Below are 18,673 nucleotides of genomic sequence, written 5' to 3' on the forward strand. Positions count from 1 at the left end.
ACGTTGTCTGTCTGTGCAGTGCATATTTTTAAATAAAATTAACTGATGCAACGCAACAACCAGCCCAGAAGAGCCCAAATACGAATCTGTGAAATATACGATAATAATGCAAATGAACATTTTTTTAGATTCTGAAACGAAAATAATCATGCAATTTTAATTAGTTGAAGACCGAGAAGAATGACACCTTAGCGCTAGCGCTAGTTTCGACGATGCGGTCGACGACGTCGAAGTTGGATCGAAATGCAAACTGCATTCGCCTATAAATAATTAACTTAAGTATTGTACGTACATGAATAAATTAAATTAACAAATAAAAATTAGAACCAAATTGTCAGTTTTGTTTGGTATTGAATGTTAATTTAAGTTGAGGCTTTCGGCGTGGAAGGGACGAATACGAGTTGTAATGTTGGTGAAGCGCTTGTATGTACTTTACTTACTATAAATTAGTGTGAAACTTCTTAATGTTTCTCATGTAGACAACGTCGCGACGCTATTGTCTGCAAATTAAAATCAGAATATGTATTTCTTTTATATACAAAAGTATTTTATTTCATAAAAATTTACTTTCCTAAAAAGAAGTGCACCAATAAATAATGTAACACATGTAGCGGATCCAATATTGTGTCTCTCTAAGAAAACATATTCTGAAATGCGTTGCTACTTAGGAACTAAAGACACTTCAATGAACTCAGTGTGCATTTTTTGCACCACTGAAATGATTAAATATACTTATCTCATTCTACTATTTTTTTTCATTTCTTTTTTTTTTTTTGTTTTTTAATAATATTCTACTGCACTTTGTGGGAAAATAGTGATTTAAATTATGTTTTTGTTTAATAAACGCAAACTGCAGATGTTGCAAAAAAAAAATAACAGAATTCCATAACAGAAACTATAATTCTTGGTTAAAAGGCGAGCAAGCACTGAAATTATAACAGCTTCTCTTAAATCTTTCTTCTATCGTTGGTTTTTAAATATCTTAATATTGCATAAAAAATTAAGATTTTAAAATATTGATATTTATATCATACATAAAAATTTGGTAGATTCCTAGATTTTGAATATATGCATTAGCTATTGTAGATATTTGTACAATAATGCATCAATAACAGTAATAGCACATTCACACTGTCTCATTTAGAAGATTTTACTCATTATAGCTACTAATCAGGATGATTTACCATAGAAAGTGCTTTCATATAATTGAGCTCATTACCAATAAAGCAACTCAGTGAAAAATCAGCGTAAAATGTCGAATGCAATCTTTAAATTTCCCATAAGGGGAAATTACTTAAATTTGAAATATGTACCATATGTTTAATATGTAAAATATAAACAAATAACAGCTAAGTTCTAAACAAAGACACTGAGGAATTAAGTATTTAATAAAATCATTGTTTCTATTAATTGAATATGTAATAAATATATAAAATAAAATGTATGTAAAAAGTTTATAAAAGTTCTATCAGCTTCATAAATGAGCTCATTATAATGTGAACATTCACTGATTAATATAAATGAGCAAGTATCTAAATGAGACAGTGTGAATGTACTATAACATATAGCTATTTATATATCATTTTAAGAAACTTTCTACAGCTTATAAGTAAATTTACGCTCTGGAAAATCCGAAAATTTATTTATTTGAAGTTCGTAATCTGAACACTGCATTTATGTTTATTATGATTTCTATAGTCCCGATAAAATGAAATATATTATTAGCATTATATAGCATTTTGCATATGCAATTTTTCGATTACAAGAACTCGTTGGGAGTCAAAACACTAATAAATGATAGTTTTTTAAATATTGTTGGTAAAAATAAAAATTATTTTGGAAACCCTACATTACTCTCTGTTGAATGGTTAGTTTTGAGTTCATATCATTTAGAAAGAAATTGGTGGATTATTTGCGAAAATCTATATTATTAAACAGTTTCATTATATTATAATTCCATTATTCTTAGAATTTGTTTATATTTTCAATGCTGTGTTTGTAAAAGCTGAGTTTATAATTCCATTATACTTAGTATTTGTTTATGTTTTCAAAGCTGAGTTTGTGAAATTCCGATTAACGACAGCCCATTAGTTTTATATTTTTGTTTTTGTTCAAAATATATTCTTTTTTATATTAAAATTGACAAAAAAAAATAATATGACAAAAGTTACAATTTTTTTTTGAATATTTATATTATATTATACTTATATTATACTTATATTATACTTAAAATTAGTATCAGAAAATAATTGAAAATGAAGTGTTTTTGTATTTGTATGCTATTTAAGCTATATGTTTAATTAATATTATTATTAAAATTATTACTCATTAATGATTTGGTCATTTTGTTAAAATACTTTTATAATTTATGTTATAGACTTAAATGGTAACTACCGATGTAAGTCAAAAAATTGACGTAACCAATAATAAAAAATTACTAAAAGTTTTCAAAACTCATTGGTCTAAAGCACATAACAAAATAAACTAAAAGTAATAACTCACTCTGATAACCGTATATATATACCGTGATATATATATATATTTAATAAATATTTCAACAAACACTTTAGTTTTTTCTAGTGGTGTGAATAGGTCAAATATGAAATAGAATAAAATTGCTAACTAATTCTAGAATGTTTTTTTTTTGATAAAAGTTACAAGTAAAATTTTTATTTTTTTGTTTAAAGATATAACTTATTTTAAGATAAAATAATTCCATTCTACAAATTTTGGTTAAAAACAAATATGTTTTCAATACTAATTAAAAATGCCAAATCATTTTAACATTTTATATGTATTCATAACATATGAATTATGAGTTTTTGCCAACATATGTACTTATATTATACTCATATATACAGATATATATATGATTTTTAATATTCATTTATCGTTATTTACCTTGACTCAAAATTATTGTTAGATTTTTTTGTAAGTTCTTCACAAAGTTTAAATAATAACAGAAATTTTAGATTTCATCAAATAATATCGATTGAAAACAATTGGTATTAAAATTATTTTATACCCCTGTAAAATAATTATATGTGCAAAATTTGTTTTTCGTTATTCTCTTCTTAGAATAATGGTACTAATTTTTTTTATATACAGTTGATTCTGTAGTTGAGTTTAACTTCTCTAAACATATATAGAGTTTTTTTTGTATACTATTTGTGGTACCGTTATCATAATTAATAACAATAGGTAGCAAATTTAATAGAAAATAATTATATGTGCAAAATTGTTTTGCTTCTCGAAGTGTCAACAGTAAATGGAAATAAAGTTGTGAAGTGTATTATAAAGTTTTTTTTTTTAAAGTATTGAAGAGTAAAGAAGAATTGGTAAGTAAAATGCTTATTATTTATTAATAAATATTTATTATTTTAATTAATTTAGATAAAAAATGCCGCGTGGGACGGAATTTTCAAGTGAAGAGTGCGGAAAGATTATTGAAATGAGTCTTGCTGGGATGAAAAGTGGCGAAATATCTGCTGCTGGTTATAGACACCTGAATACTATAATAAACTTTTTAAAAAATCTCGAAAACTATGGTGTTATAAGCGAGACGGCCGCTTACCAACTATTAACAACCGAACAAAACGGCATATTCAGCTTCTTGCTACCAATGAGAGGATGAGTTCCAGACAAATAAGAAATGCATTATATTTGTCTATCACTAGGAAATGCGTTCAACAAATTATGAAAAAAGACTTAAAGCTAAAATATGAGTCGAAAGTTCCCAAATCGTGCCTTACACAAAGACATAAAAATGCTTGTTTAGCTTTTTATGACAAAATTAAGTTTTGAGACAAGGAGTTCGAAACAGTTGTTTTCAGTGATGAAAAAAAGTTTAATCTAGATGGTCCAGATGGTCAACATAAATATTGGAGAGATATTCGTCATCCACGTCAGAATTGCAAGAAACGCAACCATGGTGGTGGTTCACTAATGGTGTGGGCTGCCTTTAGCTGGAAGGAAAAGTCTAATATATGCTTCGCACTATCAAAAATGAATTCCGAAATATACATAAATCTGTTGGATAGCGAACTGATAAATTTCGCTGAAAATATTCATGGAGATAATTGGACTTTCCAACAGGATAATGCTCCAATACATGTTTCTTGTGCAAAAAGAAATTCTTTGAAGAGAGAAGCATCCCATTGCTAGATTGGCCGGCCATGAGTTCTGACATAAATTCAATAGAGGATCTTTGGTGTATCCTTAGTGCCAATATTTATGCTTATTCGAAGCAATACGACACTCTTAAAGAGCTGAAAAAGGATATACTGGACGAATGGGCCAAAATTGACCTCCTACTATTAAAAAAATTGGTAGATTCAATGCCACTTAGGATACAGTTAATAAAAATAAATAATGGAAACACATTACCTTATTGAAAAATAAAAAAAATTGAATCACATAAAATATTTAATTGTTTTTAGCAAAAAATGTGAATTGCACATATAAATATTTTCTATGAAGATTTAAAATAAAGTTAATTTTTCTCTTAAAAAAAATTAATTTGAATAAAATTTTTTTATTATTTTAATTAGACTACTAAACATAAAAACAAATAATAAACTAAATTCACCCTAACAAAATTTTTTGAAGTTTAAATTAGTTTTTAAGTACTGCACATATAATTATTTTACTGGGGTATGTTCTATAACTTCAAACGTAATCAAAACAATGATATCCGTTCTATTGAACAATTATACAATCTGAATGTAGGAAAAAGTTTGTACTTCTAGACAGTCAATTCTAAAATAAAATAATCTGTAAACCTGAATAAGTTATCCACTTGATTTATTTTCACTATACAGTGTATTATTATAAAACTGATAACAATTTACTACAATGTTTACTGTCATTGATGAAATTATCAAGGTGCCACAAAGCTCCCTGATGGAGGGCGATGACTACCAGTTTTAGTTTCTATAGTTTTATTTGAAATTCTAAGAAAAAAATTATCTCCTGACGAAATATAAATTCTTTTAATACTCGTAGAGTACCTGTTTTATACAAGCAATGGGGGCGGAAAATCACAAATGGATCATATCTAAATATTTAAACTGTGTTGTGTTTGATATATTTATTTCTTTCAAAAAATTGACGATTATAACTGTAATATATCTTTTTTTATTTTCTAATTTTATATGACTAGTTATACAGTTAATATTTGTAATACATGAACTAATGTTTGATAATTACTTTATTTATAGGAAGTTGGCAGTATTATTGGCAAGAAGGGTGAGATCGTAAACAGATTTCGTGAAGAGGTAAGGTTTCTATATTCTAAGTTTATTCAAATATATTCTAAAATTTTTAAATTTAATTATTCCTCAATTTAGTCGGGTGCCAAAATTAATATTTCTGATGGCTCCTGTCCTGAACGTATTGTAACGGTGTCCGGAACAACCAGTGCGATCTTTTCAGCATTTACCCTCATTACAAAGAAATTTGAGGAGGTAAGACTAATAATCTTTTTTAATTTGTTTTATTTTATTTTATAAATTTCTTTAATTTTAGTGGTGTTCACAATTTAATGATGTAGGCAAAGGTGGAAAAACTCAAATTCCAATTCGTTTAATTGTACCCGCCAGTCAATGTGGATCATTAATTGGTAAACCTACATAAAAAATTTTTCTCAACGTGTATAAATAAAATAAAATTCTCTTTTTATATTCAAATTGAATAGGCAAGAGTGGTTCAAAAATTAAAGAAATACGCCAGACAACAAACTGTTCTATACAAGTTGCCAGCGAAATGTTGCCAAACTCAACAGAGCGTGCCGTCACTTTAAGTGGCACTGCTGAGCAAATAACCCAATGTATCTATCAGATCTGTCTTGTTATGTTGGAGGTTTGTATATTCTTTCATTAGTATATGTGTTGAAGTTTTTAATCAGTTTTCACATTTTTTTCATTTGATTTTGTGTATTGTAATTTGCTGCAGTCTCCACCAAGAGGTGCCACTATACCATACAGACCAAAACCGCAAGTAACTGGACCAGTCATTTTAGCTAATGGGCAAGCATATACCATCCAAGGCAACTATGCTGTACCCGCACAAGAGGTAAACCCATTTAATTTTCATTTAATTTTTTCTTTATTTGCTCCGAAATATGCAAAAGGAAGGCTCAAATTAATATTTATGTTGCATATAACATTTTCCGACAATATTTTCTTTTATTTTAATTTAACTTCTTTATACATTTACATAAATTTTCAATTAAAAAAATCAACTTGTGTGCTTTAATTTTTTTTTTAATTTAGTGCCCACATCTATTGTGCATTTATATATTTAATTAATGAGAGCACCTATATGTGTTACGATCAAACTATTTGTAATTAAATAAACAATAATAAATAAAGTTGCTAACATTAAATATAAACAGTGTTGGTAATTGGGAAAAGAAACACAAATTTATATTTGAATTTTAAACATTAAGTTTAATTTTATAATTGCAATATATTAAATTAAAATTTAATTAATAACCTAAAATTTTATCAATAAATTTAATTAAAATTTTAGTTTAATTTTACAAAATTTTATATTATGCTGTGTTTTTATTATCACAAATATGAATCTGTCTGCCAACACTGTTTAGTAAATTTTAAGCCCACTTGCTTTTTGTTATTAGTCCTTAATTTATATTACATATAAATGACAATAATAAATAAAAAATTTGATTTATTTTTGTTATGTATTTTAGTTTCTTCTTCTGCACTTTTCTCTTAGGCTAAGTTCGTTCTACGTTGTCTCTTAACGTAAGATTTAGAAAACAGGCAGTGTTTCAGATAATGAAACTGGTACAAAGTTATAACCAAGGTTTTTGAACAACTAGAAATCATATTCAGCTCTAAGCCATTAAAAAGTAGTGCTTGATGGTTTCAGTTCTGCTTCTGCGTGACCTTAGACTGGAATTGATTGATAAATGCTACGTTTCCTTAGGATGAATACGAGGGCTCATGTGCAGTTGGAAAGTATGTGAACAAATAAGTTTTGTTTTTATGTAACCTTATTACCAACTTATTTATAGAATAATTACAAATACACGGACTTTCTATCCTCCCATTCCTACTTTGTTTAGTAATTTGTTTAAATATCTCTCTTAAATTTAAATAAATATAAATTTAACTGCATATACCACGAAAAATTATAAATAAAGCAGATAATAATAAATTTGTTAAATGTCATATTGTAAACAAAAATTGCATTTATTGTTATTTGTCAATATATATCTCTTAGTCCTGCCATAAACGTCCGACCGACCATACCTATAAATTATGAACTTTTTCAAAAGCAATAATATAAAGTAATCCTCTGCCCGAGCCCTCACATTTCTATAATTTTTCTGATCCTATCAAATATAATTAAATCAATTCATTTCGTATCCACTCTTGAAAAGTAACTAAAAGCGTATATATTACATTGTACCGCAAAATAATACCCAAATAATAAATAAGCATACATAAAACTACATTATTATATATAATATATTTGTGGTTTAGTGTAAATATCCCTCCTAGTTTTTGATATAAATCTGTCACTTAACTAGTACTGTCGTTTTATATACACTTCGTAAATCATAATTCTATGCTTTCCTATGCAGCAACAATTCGTTAGAGTTCATGCAGAATGAGTAATTTCTATTGTTATGCATAAACATCATTCCTACTTTCATTACAAAAAAAATGTCCTTTAAAAATGAATGTGGTCAACATATTTTATATATATATAAAACCTTAAAGCATATATAAGAAATGGCTTCTCTACATATTTCTAGGTACTTTCATTGTAGTGCGTAGTTTTCCTAGCATTTATTCCTGCGCAAACCTAAGTGACAAACTACTTTGATAAAATTTTATTTATTTATTTATTTGCAAAAATTGATTCGATTTAATAAAAAAACATTGACTATGTATTTACGTATTAACATTAAAAATGCTATGCAATTTGATTACAATAAAGCTATTATATGTATATTTATTACAATTCTTATAAAGATATTTGTTTAATAATACAAAAAATAAAATAAAATACATATTATTATGTATTGTTTAGAAATTAAAAAACTATTTAAATCGACTCAAATTTATGCATAAGAGTAGAATTAAAATGTAGTTTTATTATTATAGTAAATTGTTATAAAGTTAAGCAAAATAGTTTGTCTCAAAAATTAAATAATAATTAATAAGATTTCACTCATTTCTAAGTAACAGATAAACAAATACCCACAGGTGGGGAATCGATTAAAATGAAAAATAATTGCTTTTCAATACACAATTTATTTTATTTTATTTATTTAATTTATCATTGTTTATGTTTTATTATATATAAATAATTCATACTACATTTATCACCCCTTATAACCATACATAATTATATTTTTTATTTGCTATTATTATTATTATTTTTTTTTTTTTAATATTTTATAAAATTTTCAATTGCAATAAAACTTTAATTCTTTATGTTACCGTAAACTGAACATATATTTCAAACCTAAACAACTACTACAACTACTACAACAACTATAACAATTGCTACTTTAACTTCTATTACTACTACTACAAATAATACAACCAACCACACCAACACCATCACTATCAATTCTAATTATTATAACTGTGACAACATAAACTTGTGATGCAACATATGTAAAACATTGAATATTTAGACCTGTCCAGTATTTCCACTTGCTTTGGCTACCGGTGGTCTTCATGCTGGTATATCAGGTTTGACGGATCCTTTGTTAAAGGGGGCACATTTGCCAGGAGCTGTACCAGCACACCATCACCTTCAGCAAATACCCGATGTGAGTTATGGTTAAGAAAATAGTCAAAAATTAGTTTGCAATCCCCCTCATTTGACAACCCAAATTGATATATTACTTTGGTCAACCCCTTTCCCTAGTATTGCAACAATTACTGGTTCGGTTTTATGTTTATATTTTCTGTATGTATACTCACAGTGTTCGCCATTTTATATTAGTCCCCAATCCACTTTTGTAGTATGAAATTTGTATACCTATGTATTAAGATTCCTTTGTAAAAAATCCTTATGTTATATTTTTCTTGGTGTCTGAACTTTTATTTTACTTTAATAAAATCTTAGTTGTCCGAACTAGTTGACGAACTAAAATCAAACATATAAGGTATACAATTTACCATATGTAGAGAATTAATGAAAAAAAATAAATTCGTAAAAGAAAAACTCAACTCAAAAACTATATGATTGATTTGGAAAAATTGCTTAAATGTAGCATTATTATGCTATACAGAAAGAGTAAATAGCATTCACATACATTTAATGCAAAGATTTGTTGAATTGTAAATATTACTGTAGGATTACGTCGTTTTGGGTATAATAAAATACTTTTATTTTATATTAAAATTAATATATATACACAAAAGTTAATTAAATTTTATTTAAACTTTCTGTAAATGTAAATTTCGAAGTCGTCAAAAATTACCCAAATTGTAAATTGTGTACTTTTATTTTCATAAATATATTTATATGCGTTTGGACTTTAAAAAACATATTTCTATGTGCTATTTTAAGCTCTGCTGTAGTCTTAAGAATTTTTTGATTTCCATAATTTATTTTACATATATATGCATATTACCCCCACTTCCCTTGAATTGCGTTTCCAAACTGGTGTCTTGACTGTTGTTTATTCAAAGTACAATATTTCTTTTAAACTTTATTTGGACTGCATTTCTATCAAAGAAAGTAGTTTTAACCCCAACTTCCTCCCAGCCAACAAGTTATTCTGCCCTTCTTCCCGCTTATGAAACTACTATATATACTTAACAAAACTTAAGAAAGTACAAAATAAAAAATGAAGCATAATAGAGTATATATATATATGAATATCTGTTAAAGCTATAAATATTTTGTAATACCCTTCTGTTATCTCTCCTTTTACCCTTGCCTCATCAGTTTTAGTTTTGCGTATAGATACTTTGCATTCCACTTGAGACGCATGCTCTTCCCTTCTTGTGTTTTGTTTAATTAACAAAAAGTTTTTAGTGTTTTATTTGTTTTTTAATTTTAAATTATTATGTTAATGCACTCTGCTCTACTCACTACACTAATAGAGCCACACTTTATGTACACACATACACGCATACATACTTCAGGAAACAAAAATGTAACTTTATTTTTATGTCTAAATTTTTATTTTATAATGTAAATTTATTTGCTTAAATCGTTTTCAACTACATATATATTTTCGTATATTTATATACTGACATAGTATATAAAAAATGTTGTATTTTATGTATATCATTAAATATTAAAAGCATTGAAAATTATCTCGTCTAACATTTTAGTCTTAATAGAAAGCATATTGAATTATCCATAATTTGTGGTAAATATTAGCATTTATTGCATTTCTTATATTTGCAATATAAATTTGTTTATCAGTTGAAAATATTAATCTTTATTATATCTCATTTATTTACCAAATAAAGCTCCTCTCAATAAATTGGCTTAAACAAGTCAATTTACAATTTATAAAGTGTATTTACTAAAATTTTATTTACAAAAAAAAAATTATAAATATATTAAATTTTAAGTAATATCTAAATAGAGGGATAAAAACTATTATTATTATTGTAAATATATATATAGTATAATATATTTAAGATATATTATAAAGTAATAAAATGTACAGTCACAACAACAATAAAAAACAATAGCAATTTGTAATTAACTATTTCTGTTGTTCATGTTGAAATGTTTTAATTTATTTTAATTATTTCTATAATTAATTATTTCTACTTATATATTTGAACTCATTAATTTTGTGGTGTTTTAATTTAAAAAATTGTATATTTACTCTTTGACTGCATTTGACTAATTTTGTTTGTTTGCCATTGTTGTGTTTAATTTTAATAATTTAATAATATTTTTTATAAAATTGCTTGAAAATTATTTAATTTATGTACTTTATGTTAATAAAAAAATATATATATCTGTCTGCATTTCTGTAGGTGGCTAAAAATCCATTGGCAAGCTTAGCTGCTTTAGGTTTGGCTGGCATGACACCAGCTAATACCGGTGGGCTGAATCCAACAGGTAATTTGCATTAAATGGCTTAAGTATTATTAAATGGCAATTATTAAATTTGTTAACATTTATTCAATAAAATAGTTTGGATTTTAAATTGAAGTAAAAATTTGCTCTTAAATAAAGATCTCATTAATTACTACTGTTGTTAAAAAATTACTTAATTTTTAATTAGTATTTTATACTAAACATATCTAGTATACCAAATTTACTATTTCAAAAATATTTAAAACTTTTGACATTTTTAAATGTCACTGCTTTATTAATTTAAAAAGAAAGTTTCGCGCTCCAAAACTATAAAAAAATTATAAAAAAAAAATATTTAGTGCTTTAAAACTTTGCTATAAGATATTGATATAAAGGAAAATCACTCCATTCACAAAAAATTTAATCACACAATTAAATACTTATTTTTGTGTATACCATTTATGTTTTCCGTAGTATTTATAATAATTAATTAAAAATTGGCAGGCATAAGAAACCCTTAAATACAAGAAATAATTCTAAGACTACCGTTGATGGGTATTTGGCAATGCTCGAAACAGCTGTATGGTTAGCCAATTAATTAACTAAAAATAATATAAAAAGGAATTTTTGTTGTAGTTCACTACTTTTCGAAACCTCTCTAAATTCAAGTTGATATAATAACATTTGAAACATATTGAATTTACAGTGATAAAATCTCAAGTATAGACTTTTTGAAGTTTACTTTAATGAATAATATTTGTTTCTCAATATTACTTTAACGCTCCAAGCATACAAAAAAAAAGAAACATATACCGATATTAACGATCTATTGTGGTCTTCTACAGTTGTGTTATTTTAAAATCAGCTGTGTTACAGTAACAAAAGTAAGCCTGGAGGACTTTATTTAAAATTAATATGTAATGTACTGTTACATATTTATTCACTTCATTTATATTAATATTTTTTAAAACAATTATGACATATTGACACTGTAACTCTTAGAAGACTGCAACCGCATTTCAAAAGATCTTTGGATCAGGTTCGCATTTTAAAACCGTTGAAGGTGCTCACGTCTATTTAAAGCCTGATAATTGGGTAAAACCGCCGGGGTAAGCACGCCACCATCTGAGTTGCGGTGTATAGTAGTTCCCAATTAATTTTTAGTTCCTATTTTTGTGCTTCTCTGCACAATCAATCTTTTCAATATATTTTATTACATTTTAACAAGTGTATCAAAGAACATAAGTTTTATTTGAAAAACCATATATCGTGTACTCACTTCGTACTTGAAAGTACAAATCATAAAAATAGTAACAATAAGAATAAGAATACGTACACAAAACAACAATTTAATTTAGCTTTTAACAAATTGCATTGTTCATTATCATCAAAATGTTTGGTTTTAAATTCTTACGACAATTTGAAATATAATTAATTAAGAAATATAAAAAAAACTACATAATAATTGTAATTTTCTATTTTAACTTTAAGTAGCTCTTGCAGCTTTGGCTGGATCGCAGCTGCGCACCGCCAACACAAATCGTGCACAGCAACAGCAACACGAGATGACCGTTTCAAATGATTTGATTGGATGCATTATTGGCAAAGGCGGCACTAAGATCGCAGAAATCCGTCAAATTTCTGGAGCAATGATTCGCATTTCGAACTGTGAAGAACGTGAAGGTGGAAACACCGATCGTACTATCACCATAAGCGGCAATCCGGATTCGGTAGCTTTGGCGCAATACTTAATCAACATGAGGTGAGTGGAATACTCTTATTGCTTAATAATTTAGAACTTAGAAATTTGCCTTGTTAAATGAGTTTTAACGAAAAATGTGTTGCCATTTTGTCGAATTGATTTGTAATTGATAACAAACAGAAAAAAAAATTAATTTAAATTAACAAAATGCGGTTTAAGAGGTATAAGGAGGTTCTTTGATGTTTATATTAAAAAAAATTTAGTTACTTTGAAACTGTTAAGATAATGTAAAAATATTAAGCGTTCAATATGGAAGGGTATTATATTAATAGCACGTAATGAAGTTTGCAGTTTTAATACATAGATGGCATTTATAGGGAAGATATCATATCTGTCTGAACAATTCACATTTTATGATTTAAGTGACAACGCAACTAATAACTAACAAATAGCACGCATAATAAAAGGATTTTTATGTGATGTGTATACAAAATATAGAATCTAATATTCATCTTAATATCCTCACATCCTTAATTTTTGTTTATTTTTGTATAATTTATTCAATTTCACATGGAGTTGACTTGTTGATAAGTTTTTAATTAATGACCCAATCTCTAACTACATATTATAGTAGTCACTAAAACAAATTTTTTGTTCATCATGTATTTAAGTACATATTCATTAAGAAAAAATGAAATTTTCTCATTTCAACATTAATTCTGTTGCAAAAGTATCACATCCAAATTCATATTATTCTTTTAAATTCAAATAATATATATTTAATTGTTATTTACCAGTAAAACTAAATATAATGATAATAGAACTAAGAGATAATATTTGTTCTGCTTCGCACCTATATTAAGTTGAATACAGATCAGTGCAAATTGCATATATCCCTAAAAAGCGAACGCTTGTCATAAATAAAAATATTTAATTTGAATGTAAGAGCTTATATTTTTAAAAATTTTATTTTAAGATCCTAATGGGTCTTCGTGCTTATTTTTTGTATTAAAACAAAACCAAATTTTATTATAATTTAAAGATTAGTTAAAATTTAAATTCCTTTTTGAGACTTTCAAAAAAAGTATTAATTTACTAAAAGTCGCACATTTAAAAAATTTATAATGTATATTTACATTCAAAAAGATATTTTTATTTCCTGAAAACGTAATTGAACGCCACACAACATTAATCCTAAAATATCCACCAAATTCCCTCCTTAACCTTAAAGAAAATTTTATTTAATTAATTTTAAAAAAATGTTAAACGAACCAACTCAATTCCACAAAATCACCAGTAAATAAAAAAAAACAAAACATCACCAAAACAATAAAACCTTATCACTTCACCATACAAACAATATCCTATTTTCCTTTTCTCTTTCTCTCTCTATCCCTTTTACAGCGTTGAACTGCAGAAGGCCAATCTGCAAGAGGCGAATGGCACAACCAATATTACCACTGGAGCGCAAAATTCCAACAGCACCAACAACAACAGTACCAGCAATGGCAACAACATTAATAGTAATACAACAGCTTTAGGCAATAATATCAATAACACAAACAACATTAACACGAACAACACAAATTCTAATGGAAGTAATTCCACACTGTCAGCAACATCCAACTCAACAAACAACACATCCAACAATAGCAACAATTCTCTAAACTCTAACAATACGGCAACGCTGACCAATCCCTTAGCAGCCGCTGCTAGCTCGCTAGCCACAGCCATACCATTGGCGCAATTGCTAGCGAAACCAGGCGCCATAAACGCACTCACATCGCTTAGTGCACTAGGTGGTCTTACCGATTTACTTGGTGGGCTTGCATCACTTGGGGGCCCGCCAATACAAACAACTGGTGTACATCGCACCAAACCTTTTATATCTTCACGCTTTCGTAGCCATCATAATTCAGATGGAAATACCGAAAATGAAAAATCACGAAATAAATTCAATCCATATTAAGTGACCATGTCTGAATGATATTGTCAATAAGCCTAAAGTTACGATGGCATTGACAATGGGTCTAAGTATTTTCAATATTAAATAGTTTTAAAAATTATTTTTAAATTATATCTGAGTTTTAAGTTTGTCCATTATATCGATGATGTGCTCGCTAGAAATCTGTGAAATTTGCAGAAATCGATATATATATATGGAAGTCCATATTTTGGAAAAGGGATAAAAAGTGAAATATCAGTATTTTCAAAAGAATTGTAACATATTATTCCTTAAACCAAATTCTTTATTTTATATTTAAGCAATTATTGCCATATTTAAGCAGTTTCTCGGTTGCTTGAGTTTTATCAAATTTTCAAATTTGGATTAAATTTTTGATTTAACAAATATTGTTTAGGACCAAAATGTATTTTTTCGAATTATTGCTTCTAATCAACACATTATGAACTTAACGTTCAGAATAATTTATTTTTTATTGTAATTGTAATTTCATAGAAATTTATTAGTTTACCTTAAGCATATCAAAGCAATTTGAAAATCATGCTCATAACAGTAGAGGTAGATATAGATCCGTTCAGGAATAGACTTTATGTATTAGAACTGTAGATTGATGAGAATTCAAAATCTATTGCAGATATTGTGTAAGCAATAATATTTTTATATAATACTTCATCACCAATATACGAGTATCTTCTATTACAGTATATCTGAATAATGTAAGGTAATGGTTCCATGGAACAATATTTTTATTTTGACTCACACACAGTAGACCTTCGAAATTTGATTTTTTACTCAATAAAAGTACACAATAAAATTGATACAAAACTCATTTGACCGTTTGTCATATTAAAATTTATAAATTTGTTTATTATTAGTCAACATATTGACATTATTATAAGCATTTTCTTACAATGGAACTGTAAGTGGTAAATGAGACTCCCAAGCCCAAGTGGATAGAATCACAGATGTTCACATCTAAAGCCTAAAGTATAAAAGTAAAACACAAAACTATTTATGTTTAAAAAAAAGATTAGTATTTAATCTTTATTTCCAAGTTCTGCTAGTATTCTCTGATAGTAGTATTAAATATCAAAAAAATTACTACTTTAAGATCTATAAATCAATTCTAAAAATAGTCAAAAAAAAACAACTCAGTTTCGTTATAACCGAAGTTAGCTTTAGTAGAGAGTTTCTCTAACATATAGTCCTTGGTGTTCCTTCCTTCCATAACATTATTTTCGCTTACATAAAGTAATTATATTTTGAAAGTAAACACTTTATGTTTATAAATAAATATTATGAAAGTAATTACTTCAATTTTAAACAGATTTTATTTCTTATCAATATTCAGATATACATTGTGACCGAAAAGTTTTCGGAAATTCTCATTTAAAATTCGCGCGCTGTATATTTTTCGATATTTTAAGTTTATGTAGTTTGGCAGCACTGTCCTTAATTACTATGCCAAAAATGAGCGCGATCTGTCGGACAGTTCGTTTACGGCAGCTGTTGAAACCAGTTCACCTCAGTAGTGCGTTGCGAAAAAAACAATGGAAAAAAATATTGAACAAAGAGTTTGCATCAAATTTTGTTTTTCGAACGAAATTTCGTGTGCAGAATCGTTGCGAATGCTACAAAAGGCTTATGGGGAATCAGTTTTATCGAAAACTCAAGTTTATGAGTGGTACAAAGCCTTTCAGGACTGTCGTACGACCGTCGAAGACATGCCGCGTTCTGGACGACCTTCGACCTCTACCACCGACGAAAACATTGAAAAGGCAAAGGAAATCGTGTTCAAAAATCCTCATGTGAGTGTTAGAGAGATAGCACGAGAGCTAGGCATCGGTCGTGAGATGGCTCGTTTGATTTTGGTGGACAATTTGTGTATGCGACGTGTCAACGCCCGGCTTGTTCCGATTCACCTCAATTTGTTCAACATTATCAACGATTTTAAGGCCAAACATTCAATAAATACCATCGAACAGCCACCGTATTCACCTGATCTTGCACCGTGTGACTTTTTCCTGTTTCCCAACCTCAAATTACCACTCAGAGGAACGCGTTTTGAATCCATAGAAGACGTAAAACAGAATTCGCAGAGGGAACTCAAAGCCATACCGGAAAGCGCCTATAAAAAAATGTTTTGATGATTGGAAGAAACGTTGGCATTTGTGTATCGCTTCTAATGGAGCATATTTTGAAGGAGATAAAATAAATATTGATGAAGATTAAGAATTTTGCGTTTTATTTAAAATTTCCCGAAAACTTTTCGGTCACAATGTACTTTAACAGTCTTACTCAACGTTTAATCTCTAATAGTTTCCACTTTTATAAAGTCCTATCAGGACGTTAATCGAATTTAAACTACATAAGAAAGAACAGTTTTTTAAGAAGTAATAATTTATATACACAAATAAATTACAAAAATAAATTTTGTATTTCAATATAACATATTATATTTAATTGATTTAAATATAATTAAAATTATAATATAATCATTTCATATAATTTATTATAATTTTTAAATGCTGATGAAATATTTACTAATTATTATTATTATTATTATGATTATTATTATTATGATTATTATTATAGAACACTGATTACATATATTTAGGAATAATGCATTATATATTAAATATTGAACGCGAATTAAAGATTAGTATTAAAAAATGAAATTTTACATATAATTGAAAAATGAGACCAAAATAAAATTTTGTAACTACATTGTAAGATAATAAATATAATTTAATAATTGCAAAATTAAAAATGTTTCTGTTTATATTTTCGAATATTTGTGTGAATGTCAAAATTAGTTTTAAAAGTATATTTTGTCCTTATACAAAATTAATACATTACTTTATTTAATATTTAAATGGATAAATTGTGGTTTGAATTTAAAAACATTAAGTTGAATCTATCTGACATTGATTCTGTAATGAAAATATTAAAATTATATGATATAAATCATATGTGCATACAAATATAAAATTATTATTGCCTTTTTCATTTATTATTTTTAGAAATTTATTAACATTTATATTAATTTATAATTAATCAAATTAATTAATTAAAAAAAATCCTCAACATTATTTTCTACCACTAAGACTTCTCTATATAACTTTATATATAATTAATATTTTTATGTAAACGACATGTTTTTCTTTAACGTTCAAAATTTTTAAAAAATTGTAATTGTAATTAATTTTTATTTTTTTTATTTTATTATAATAATTTAATTTTAGCAAACAAAATTAAAATAAAAAATGGAACCAAAAAAAAAATGAAACAAAAAAAAAAACTTTATTTAAAATAAATTGTCTGCAATTTTGTAATAAGAATATATTTAATATCTGATTTTATTAATATGGTAAATAATGTTGATTTTCTTTTTTTTTATTTTATTTAAAAGTCTTTAATTTTTTTTAATCGTATTTGATATGCACTGCGAATAATCAATTATTAAAATTATAGAACGATTTTTATATATAGTTATGTCTTATTCAAACACTTATTATATTGAATTTTATATTACTTTCTTCATTTTAAATATTATTTCACTTATTTAAACTATGACTAATTATAAAGAAATATTAAAAATTTTTAAATCGCAAGTATTTAAAATTTTTAATTTGGTCAGCCTTTTGAAAAGAATGCAAAAAAATTTTTAGTAGTTGTAGTAGCGTGATAAAAAAAAATAATATAGCAAAAATTATTTTTTTTAAATAAAAAATATTTTAAGAGAAAGAACTTCTTGAAGAAGTCAAAATTCCAATTTTAAGGTTTTTAAGGACCAATTCGTTCGTAAAATTAATCACTTTTTATGACAAATATTAAATACACATTGAAACAATCTTACACACGTCAAAATATCTTATATTTAAATATATATATTATAAAACTACAATATATATTACTAAATGTATTACTTTTAAAATTATAATTTATAATAATTTAGTGGCGGACGA

At 26.5% G+C, this 18,673-nt stretch overlaps 1 protein-coding gene across 1 annotated transcript; it reads left to right on the top strand.

Annotated features, from left to right (window-relative positions):
• The first annotated feature begins 3,400 nt into the window (after positions 1-3,400).
• Positions 3,401-15,989, top strand: LOC119687087. The gene is made up of 11 exons (XM_038101267.1): positions 3,401-3,599; positions 3,857-4,113; positions 5,220-5,276; positions 5,349-5,465; positions 5,527-5,620; positions 5,696-5,859; positions 5,953-6,072; positions 8,678-8,815; positions 10,998-11,082; positions 12,532-12,802; positions 14,147-15,989. The coding sequence occupies exons 1-11, from the start codon at positions 3,401-3,403 to the stop codon at positions 14,709-14,711; spliced, it is 2,067 nt and encodes a 688-aa protein (XP_037957195.1). The 3' UTR covers positions 14,712-15,989.
• Positions 15,990-18,673: the final 2,684 nt, after the last annotated feature.

This window comes from Teleopsis dalmanni, chromosome 1 (genome assembly GCF_002237135.1).
Source record: "Teleopsis dalmanni isolate 2A chromosome 1, ASM223713v2, whole genome shotgun sequence".
NCBI classification, from domain to species: domain Eukaryota; kingdom Metazoa; phylum Arthropoda; class Insecta; order Diptera; family Diopsidae; genus Teleopsis; species Teleopsis dalmanni.